We start from the raw sequence: 11163 nt of genomic DNA, 5'->3' as shown, positions 1-11163 counted from the left end.
GGGTTCACATGGCTTTGTTGAGAGCTGTCGAGATCTGCTCATTCACTCCGGAGAACTGTTTTTTTTTTGGCCCCCAGAATTTAATGCCAACTGGGGAGGGTGAATACCATCAATGATTGGCCTTAGAATTTTTTTACCTTTAAATACATAACTCATATTGTTTTACTTAAAATCTAACTTCATTAATGAAAAATGTATTTTTAAAAAATAATATCTTAATTTTTATTTCCTAAAATTAACAAAAATAAACGTTATCATCAATCAATCTCTTCGTCCCAACAACCCGTTACCATGTTGCCATCATCTCTTAAGTTCACTGTATTGAATACCTTTGTTCCAATTCTTGTTCCATGTTAAATCTCCTCCTGACATATCATATCCCTGTCTTTTAATAGTTAGTGTATAAGTATTAAAAACTTTAGTGCCACAATTTGGTCATATGTCTCCCCTAAACGCTTTAAAACGATTAAAATACAAATATAAACGTAATATTTAAGGGATAGTTGGAATAATAAAAGTAAGAGTATATAAACAAGAGAGTATGAATTTAAAATCCATTGATGATATATCAAGATCAAATTCTTGAATTATTTAATATAGTAATTATAGAACTAGTCACACTTGAGTTAAATCTATCCAAATATGGTATTTATATCTCTCTGTCACTTTTCGAATTGTGTTCGATGTCATATCTATCATTGATTTAACTCTCACAACTTTATCTTCTAATCGAGTTTTTGAATTTGTTGATAGATATATCAAACTTCTTTGGGACAAAACGAACTAAATATAATATAACTAAATGGATTTAAAAGAATACCAGAGGAGTAGCTGAGAGACAACAAATGGGCGTGTCTTTGATTTGACAAGCAACTACCCTTATAGGAACACTCTCTCTTTGTTGTTTGGTCTGGTTGGAGTGATTGTATTTGTGATGCAAGTCCATGCCACTATATCATGATTTTACTGTTCTTATATTATTCAGGATAAAATTACAAAATAATTAATTAATAAAAGATATTTTAATACTTTTTATATTTTAAAATAATTAATAATAAAAACTAAATAAATAATCTTTATGCCTATATATCAAAGTTCATTTTTGCATACTAACATGATTTATGTATTAAAGGGTGGGAAAATGTACTAACAAATTATTTGATTGATTTATGAGATCTTTTCTTTGTTCATAATAATTTAGTGTGGCGGTTTTCATTCAAGGCAAAGAAATGATATCATCAGCAGCCCCTAAAGGATTCAAGATAAACAATAACCCATTAATCTAATTATACGTTGTTAAATTCTACCAATTTTGTAAACAAATCGGGATTATAGTATATATACTCGAATTGTTTTCCATTTGAATTGATCCGAAGTGTTATTTTCGCAATGTACTTTGCAATATTGTACCGGTTTATTTAGATTATTTGAAAAACCTTCTTGTTTTTGTCGTATTTTGGTTACAACGTTTTTGGGAGGCTTTTGTAATTTTTTGTGTTCTAAAAGTAAAAACACTTGTGGCAATTTTGGAATATTATATATGTATCCAACTGTCTCATCAACTATCATAGACAATTTATTTTGTTATGGGTCGAGTCACCAATCGTTGGTGGACCCAAACCTAATATATATGGTATGTCATATATGCCCGTGCAAGATTCATGTAGCTCGATCTATGATTCCTCAATCATGGAACAAAATTAAAAAGTGACATTGCATAGACTTCATGAACAAAACTTGTACGCACCTTTTACAGTTAAACTAGTCCTATCGTTCATCACTAGACCAAATAAAACATGAGTTTAATCTTAAAATATCATTAGTGAAAATTTAAACTCTAATTCTCATGTTTAGAATTCTTTTTTTATCACTCATACTACCTATTATATGCACTTGTCCTATTGCCAATTCACGTCTAAACCTCAGACAAAAATCTTTGACAAGCAACTGGTACACTCTCTTAGTATTGGCATATTACAAACACTATACAATAATAGAACAATACTATGTATATATAATTTGAATACATAAATAGATACACACTTATATGTATTATCATATGATTAAGTATTATTATTTTTAATTTAAAATTATTTAATCATATTATAATACATATCAAATATATATCTATTTATATACTTAAAATCGATAAACATAATTTTATTGAAAATAGTTATCTCCGATATAATTAGTAAACCCAAAAGAATTCATTATATTAGGTTCCATAACAGAAATAGAGGACCACGGCCATCCACCCATTGCCTTATATGTACTACCATATGGAATTCCACTCTCTAAACCTAGCTTTGGACTTTTTCCCTTTTTAACTTTATATACATGTCCTTCTAAAATTAGGGTAATACTATATTTATATATTTTTAGTATATAATATATATATATATATATATTATATAATTTAATATTATTTTATTTTATATTTAAATTTATCTAATTATATAATAATATATTATTTATATACTGAAACTATATATGCATAGTTGTATTTCCAAAATTAGGTTGGGAAAAACTTGCATGCCTCCAACTCAAAAGTAAGTGAAATTTAATTAAAAAAATATACTAAACCAGACAAAAGAGTATTGTGGGGTCATTGAAAGATAAACCGACAATGATTTATAGTCATTAATACTTAATTATAGCAAAACCAAGGAGAAAGTTAATTATCGTGCAAATATATTCATGCATATATATTAGATATATAAATTTATTTATTAAATAATTAAATAATTTATTTTTTTTACTATTTTAAATTTATTTATTCAAACATTTTTATTTTAATTAGTACAGATAAATTTGTACATACGACAAGGCTAACTAATTAACAGTCTCGATCACTCAATAGGCATCCGGTAGCCAGTCCCCTCCAGTCGTCTCGAAAAGCGAAGTGAATGAATAATGGAGATTTGAAGCCACATTCGCGTCAACACTCCAGAAGTCTTGGAGCATTTCGTCAGAGAAGAATGGAGGTATTTCGGAAGAATTAGGAGTTAATATGTTACCGTCATTGTTGCTGTGAGTAGCTGAAGAGGTTCCACATATGTCGGAATTTAGAAGATCTGATAAACTAAACTCTCCCACGTTGAAGTCCAACAGTAAATCCGATTGATTATTATTATTTCCTTCATCACCAAAGGAAGACGACGTCCGATTATTAAATTCCATTGATATTGATTTATCTTCTGCATCCTGCAGCATTGATGCTCCTGCCTTTGAGTCAACGTTGGTGCCAAAATTTTCACTCTTTTTCCAGTTCTCTGGATTTAATGAAACCCTGCAGCATCTAACTGCCTTGGTTCGTATTATTACATGTTCATCTGGTTCCATCTTCAATGGTGGGTGGGGTTGTTGATGAAGCTTTTTGGCTAGGTTTGTATTCCAGTAGTTCTTTATTTCATTGTCTGTTCGCCCTGGAAGCCGCCCAGCTATCAGACTCCATCTGCAAAAGTAGAGCTAAGATTAGCATGTCATTGTCAACATGAGAATCACGAAGAAAAATAAACATGTCTGGTAAGAACTGAAACCTGTTCCCCAAGAGTTTGTGAAGTCTGATGATTAGCTCTTCTTCATCCCGTGAGATATTCCCTCTCTTAATATCTGGTCTCAGATAATTTAACCAACGGAGCCTGCAACTCTTCCCGCATCTCTGTAGACCTGAGAGAAAACAAAATCAAACCCAGATGAGGACATCTCTCAACTTCATAAAAATGATAAAAAAAGCAAGAGCTCAAAACTCACCGGCTTTTCTAGGGAGGTTTCTCCATCGGCCTTCGCCGTGTTCTGCAACATAGTCTTTGAGGATTTTGTCTTCACGAGCAGTCCAAGCACCTCTATTCAAACCTTCCTTTACACAACAAGGATTCCTTCCCATTTGCTAAATATCTCTCTTTCTGAAGTTGCTCTTCTGTATGTTCAGCTGTATCAATTCTTCTTTGATATGTCTCCTTTGCTCCAGAAAGAGTATATATAGCAGGATTACGTACAGACTTCTAGGCTCCATTGTTGTGGCTATGGTGTAATCACGGCAAAATCGTGGCTAAATTTTGAATAGTTATCTCATTATAAAATTGATTTTCGAATAAACAAATAAAAGGAACTTTTGTTGCCTCTGGCATTGTGGACCAGATTTGCTCATGCAAAGAGAAACAGAAGAAGTAGGACCGACGTTTAGTTTTCTTCACGTGCTACTGATATCTCCCACCCTGTGTTGCCACAAAGTGGCGCGCATTCCAATCCAGTTACTTTAAACTCGATTTTAACAAATTTAAAATAAGTTTTATTTAAATGAATTTGAATTTAAATTCAAATTTAGAGATATATATAATTTTAATTAAACTTAAATTAATAATATAAAAAATTTAGATATGAATGAATTAATATGATATTATTTTAATTATTTTTTATTTATTTATAATATCAAAGTGAATTCAAGCTCAAAAACTTGGAAATGAGTTTGAGTTTAGTTTCACTCAGATTGATTAAAACTTAAACTTAGATAAACTCAAACTTATTTTAGTTCAAATTCAACCTAACCCCAAACTTAATTACACTCTATCCTCTAAATAAATTAATTAAAAATAAATAATATATTATTATATAATTAATTAATTTAAATTAAAAATTAAAAAAACATCTTAACTACCACATTACCTGTCCCCCCCACCCAAGTTGTTTGAATTTTTGTTATTTTTTATTTCCCAAACTAGCTAACTTTCCGGCACACGCCCTTGAAAGTTGGTTGAAGGCAAAAGTGTGAATGAGCATCTGGAAATTTAAATGTCGACTGACAAAAGAAGCCAGCCAAATCATGGGGCAGCTTTTCGATTCTACCGTCCCCGTCTCTATCATTTACGTAATCATCTACTTATTTGTTCTCCTTCCACAAACTCCGCGTGGATCTGGTCATTGTTTAGATTAAATTAAACCTATTAAATAAAATAAATTTTGAGATTATTGGCCCACTACGTAATAATTAAAGTAAATTAGGTAAATTAAAATTTTAATTTAAATATTAATAAAAAATTAAATTTATATTTTTTATATATTAAATTTTTTTTTATTATCCAAACTATGTATGTCAGTTTTTGTCGGTACTAGTTTTACTATTATAATAAATTATACAATTTAATTAGTTGATTTTAAATTAAGAAAAAAAATAAATAATTATTTCATTCAATCATAAGTTGTCACTTCAATTTGAATCAATAAGTTTATAAATTTATTTGTATGTATAGTTTTATTATTTTCTCTTGTATAATATATATAGCATGATGTTACCTGTATCAGATTTTAACTAGTTAATTGGATACTTAAATAATATGTCATTATGTGATTGAACGTTATTTTATTTTTAATTTAAAATCATACAATCATATAATGATATATTATTTAGATATCTAATTAAATACTTAAAATTAGATACATATAGTTATATTGCTCTAACCCTTCTTGTGTCAACCTATAGGATTTGTCATCTATCAAACTATAATCATGGGTTTGGAGAAATCCGAATGATAGTTTGAGTGACCAAAAAAAAAAGTTTTGTATATGAGAAAGTATGAGTTTAGGTATTCGCCCTTGATATTTCAGGATTAAACTTTTAACTTATTTGATTCAATAATTATAAAGTTAACTACTAAATTCTAAATTTGATCTAATCAATATGGTTAGTTTGACCCCAAAGAGACGGTTTGGCTTGAGTGAAAAAAAAAAATAGGGTGAATATTTATTCTGCTTGTTAAATAAAGGTTACTAAAGTAATATTAATTTTATTATAATTATATCTTTATTTATTAATTTTTTAAAATAAAAATAATTTTATTTTCAATAACATAACAAATAATATAAAAATGTTTTAAAATAATTATATTCAAGGGTATTTAAGTAAAATAATATGTTAATATTATTTTATTACCTCTAATCAAATACAATAATTATTTATACCTATCAAATTTTATTAAATTTTATCAAATAATCTTTAAAATAATATACCTTTAAGGTAACCTTTTAATTTACATAATGCCAAATTAAACACCCCTAAGGGCATCTTAGTAATTACATGAAAAATGCCTGAAATTTAACTGAGTTTTGCAGTTAAGTGGTTCTTTTTATTGTGCCTTGGGAACTTGACACTCTTTCAATTTACTTTTCAAAAAAGGCAACCTTAAATAAATAATTCCCTTTTGAAACTTTTATGATTAATAACTCCAGAATAAAAAAAAAAAATCAAGAAATTTATTAGGCATTTGGTTCAAATATTCAAAAATTACTTTTGATAAGTAATTTCTTATTATTGACATTACACTTTTTTGTTTGTCAGATAATAAAAAATTTCAGTAATTTTCTATTATCAATAATAACAAAATAAATAATATAATTATTAACTCTATTTTATGTATTAAAATATTATTAAGATAATCATAATTTTTTTTTTATAATTTTAACTTTACTTTTTAATTTATTAAGATAAAAATATTTTTATTTTCAATTAATATAATATATAACTTGAAAAATATTTTAGAATAATTATATCTAAGGACAATTAAATAAAATAATAACTTGGTATCTTTTTATTATATCTAACCAAATATAATAATTATTTTTATATATAAATTTTTATTAATATAGTAATAATTTATATTTAATAATCTTATAAGTAATTTATCTTTGTAACATGGATTTAATTTGTGCCGTATATGCTCCTTTGTAACCTTAATATCCATACTTTGCCCTTTTCCATAATTATTTTTTCTCAACTTCTTGTATGAAATTTTAACTTTGACATTTGAAGCTTATTGACTTTTTGAGTCCAAGACCCTAGGGGCTAGTTTAAGTGGTGAAAGCAAAAGACTTTCTCGTGAAAAATTAATATTTGAATAACATAAGTGAAGGGAGGCACTTTGGTAAAAAAAAAAACTTGAACTAATTAGTTTATGATCAAATATCTATCATGCAAGGCAAACCCGTAATAGATCTAGTATACTGGTTGTAAGTTTGATCATTATATTTCGGATTTTATCAACCTGACAAGCCAAGCTAGGTTACTTAGTCAGAGGAAAGAAAGAAAAAACTTCTTGAGTCCAAGATGGATAGAAGAAAACAGCATAATGTGGTTCACAATGACAATGGAACAATGGGGCCCTATTTAGATGAATTTCATACTTTGGTTGTCCCTTGTGGAATTTTTAATTTGATCATCTAGCAAGAGTTGGCCAAGGCCCAAATGACGGCATTTGTTTTCATATTGGGCTGGCGTCTGGACAGCCCATGGAGGTATACTTATTGGGTCAGACCGGGCTTTGCAAGTCTGCGTTAATTCTTCATAAAAAACAAGTGAAATTAGTTTAAATAATTTAATTTAAGGGGTTTTAAATGGTAATCAGCCATAACTTCAGGGATTATATAGACATAGTCAAGAAAATATGCTTTGTCGAAATTGTTCAAGTACATAAACTGGTTTGACCATTGTTGACTCAGTTCAAAAACAACGACCACTCTTACTATATAATGCCCATAGATATTCTTAAGGGTATTTTTGTCATTTCACAAATTTAATTTATTTTAAAATTTAAAATAAAAACTAATGAACATTGTGCATGGAGGATGAACTCTAATTCATTGTCTATGAAATGTTCATTAAGGATGACAACTTTTACTCACTTTTAAGCCTTGCACAAGTTAGGGCATTGAAACAAGTATTAGAATCTGATTAAGTCCTTGGTATCTGCTTTTTGTGTAATATGAATAAAGAAGAAAAAAGATAAATAACATATGAAATTTTTAACATGATTCAAGCCGATGATCAAAATATTTATATTCATGGAATTGTTGTTACCTCACATTTACAATATATACATGAAAAGAAAGTATATAGGAGGGAGAGTAAGTGTTTTTTGAATCCGATTCTTTATATCTCGTTAAATCCTCTATGTAGTTCTCTCTATGTGGTCTCTTATATATAAATGACTCATAAGGATAAGTTACAATCAAATACAATCATTAGGGGATTCCTAATTCTTACTCTTCTATTTGAAATCTTATTTTTTAAGATAACCTAATTTGATTTGAATTACCCATTTGAGATAGTTGGAGACTCAAATAAAAAGAAAAAGAGTCTCATATCTAATAAAATTAAGTAAAGTAAATAGTATATATGTGTGTGGATTAGACTTTAATACAAATCAATTTGTTTTGTGTAATATGAGTTTCAATATCTACATTTACAAGCCAATATATATTTTTCGATTTGGTATCAGAGCACAATCTAAATGACAGATTTAACACTCTAAAATATTCTTACATACAAATGACAACACACCTAACCAAAAATCCGTTGAACCAAACAATGAGTCTAATAGCTTATAGTAATTACATTTGAGTAGAAATATTAGAAACTCATATAAAAAGAAAGAGAATGTCATCTCTAATAAAATTTAGTAAAGTGAGTGATATATAAATATGTGAATTAAACTTTAATAAAAATAAATTAATTTTATATAATATGAGTTTCGATTTTCATACTTATAAATTTAATATATATTTTCGATAAAAACTAAACTAATTATATCAAATACATCAAACTTTGATGTAATACCCAATTTTACAATTATTAATATATTAAATTTTAAATTTTAAATATTATATAAGAGGATTTAAACTCATAAATTCTCCTCCATTATCACCAAAACATGTGGACAAAACATTAGGAAATGGCGACTGACCTGCGAGGCAGAGAGAGGGCCAAGTGTACCAAAAATTTGACTTGACTTGACTTGACTTGACTTGACTTGGAAAATAGTATCCTGATCTTGCTCACGAAGATAGATGGCAGGCTACTCTACTGTGCCAATAGCTGCCACTATTTGTAGCCCCGCCACCTAGCATTGTAGCCTTCTAACTTCATGTTTTTTCAACGTTCAACTTCATTTATCACACTACTTTTTAAATTCTAGCTAACCCCACGGCTACCCCTAGTGTACTCAGTATACTCACTTCCACCCGGACTAGAGACGGAGGTGGACCGGGCCGGTTTCAGTGCGGTCTGTTTGTAAAGTCCGTACACTAATTTTGATCGTGTTATATGAGAGTAATTCAAAAAACCTATCTTATCTTTTATAAGTCTTATTTTTCATTTTTTATAAAAATTTATAATTTAATTATTATTTTATTTTTTTAATGATCCGTTACAATAACAAATGAAATCAAATCAAGGGGCTTTAGGCTGAGCCTTGAATTGATCTAACCTTTTTAACACTTTTAATAAATCCAATACTAATCACATCTAATACATTATTATCAAATAAAAAATGTTTATTTGATAGTGTTTAAGGGATTGAGACATCTTATTGATGCTTAATTGATAAATTGATGGCCAAAATGACAATTTTCCATCTAAAGTTTGATGAAAAGGTATATCATCGTTTAAATTTGAAAAGTTATTTTTTTTATTTATTTGCTAAATTTATTAAAAAATGTGTTACTTTTTTTTTTTTATAAAATTGTTTAAAAATTTAAAAAAAATCTTCAAACTATATAACTTTTTTCTATAAATTTTTATTAAATAATTCAGTTAATATTAATAAAAAATTTTATTAGTATAAGTATAAATTGGGGTGTTGATATGTATAATTGTATCCTTGGGGTGAAGAATGTTAGATAATGTTAGGGGTGTAAATGAATTTTTTAGGGGTTTTTGGAAACTCTAATAAAACTTGGGATTTTTCAATATTTTTAAAATTTTAATATGTTTTTAAATAGTTTAAAAAATGATAATTATATTTAAAAAAAAAACTAAATAAACCTAACAAATTAAAAATATAAATATCATATTAAAAAAGATATATGGTAGAATAATAATTTCATAAACATGATAAGGAAAATGACTATTTACCCCTAATAAATTTTAAATAATATTTACACCCTTATTGTATTATTCACATTTCAATTTAACAGGAGTGTAATTGTAATATTTTAAATTTCGAAAACAAAATGATAATTAGTAACACCACTGTTATAATATTTAAACAAAACAACATAAATATTTTTTTGATTATTAAGATTAATGGTTGATTTTGATAAATGGGTGGAAAAAAGACTTTGTCAAATTAAAGCACGGAAATTATATTTTATAAAACCTTGGGTCACAAATAGTGATTTGGCCGGAATTATTTGAGTAATCTCTGCGAACTTGATTTTGAAACATCACATCTTAGAGGGCTCCAAGGCTAATATCACCTATTTACTTGTAATTTGAAGGGACTGTCTGCTCTAATTCAATTAACAAAGCTAACTCAAATAGGTCAAATGTTAATTCTCACAAAAGTTTGGATAGATTGGTAAAATCTCACTATTTTAGTTTAAATATTAATTATAATTATAATATTTTATTTTTTGTATTTTTTCTTTTACTCTCTTCCATTATTTTCACCACCATCACTAATACATTCTTACTCACTTCAATTTTATCCCCGGAAGCATCTCTACGAGCTTGGATAAAAGAGGTCAATGGACATGGAAAATGTACCAAACTTATTTGAAGATTTAAGAGGTCCACAAAAATACATGCTTTTGGGGATCTCTAGGAGCAATCCCTACAAGCATGGTGATCATATGACATAATTGAGTTTGATGATAAAATAGGAGGTGTTGAAGCACCTTTCATACAGCAGCTGTTTGGGATACTTGGAATATACTACACATAATTAGAATACGTGAAAAGAGTCTCTCAAGGAATTTTGCCCAGTGTTTGTGTGGATGATTGGTCATCTAAATTGCCTACAATCTTGTCATCAAGCATTACCTGTTTTCAGCCCTTTTTCCTTGTTAAGCAGCCTGTTCATTAAGAAAAACATTCAATAGGTTGAGATCATTTCAATTCCTTGTAAATTGGGTATATTTAATTACTCTGTGAACTTAGATTTGGATGTTGATGTGGTTGAGAAAGAGGAGGAAGAGGAAAGTGTTTGGGTGAGGATAACAATTAAGACGAAGAGAAAGAGAAGAAAATCTATTGGGTTCGGATCTACTCATGATAGATTGATTTGACCCATTTGTAATTAACTATTAATGGGCAATTAACTAGGAGTTAAGATGTCAAATGGGATATTTAAATATGCCCCAACTCCTATCACAAATGAATAGAATGTCATT

General features: G+C 28.2%; 1 protein-coding gene across 1 annotated transcript; it reads right to left on the bottom strand.

Annotated features, from left to right (window-relative positions):
- Positions 1-2749: 2749 nt before the first annotated feature.
- Positions 2750-4034, bottom strand: LOC123200370 (transcription factor MYB1-like). The gene is made up of 3 exons (XM_044615539.1): positions 3754-4034; positions 3540-3669; positions 2750-3454 (listed from the first exon to the last, which is right to left on the bottom strand). The coding sequence occupies exons 1-3, from the start codon at positions 3884-3886 to the stop codon at positions 2854-2856; spliced, it is 864 nt and encodes a 287-aa protein (XP_044471474.1). The 5' UTR covers positions 3887-4034; the 3' UTR covers positions 2750-2853.
- Between the last annotated feature and the right edge of the window lie 7129 nt (positions 4035-11163).

Source organism: Mangifera indica, chromosome 17, assembly GCF_011075055.1.
Source record: "Mangifera indica cultivar Alphonso chromosome 17, CATAS_Mindica_2.1, whole genome shotgun sequence".
NCBI lineage: Eukaryota > Viridiplantae > Streptophyta > Magnoliopsida > Sapindales > Anacardiaceae > Mangifera > Mangifera indica.
The sequence above is the reverse complement of the archived record's forward strand: the minus strand, read 5'-3'. Positions and strand labels throughout refer to the sequence as shown.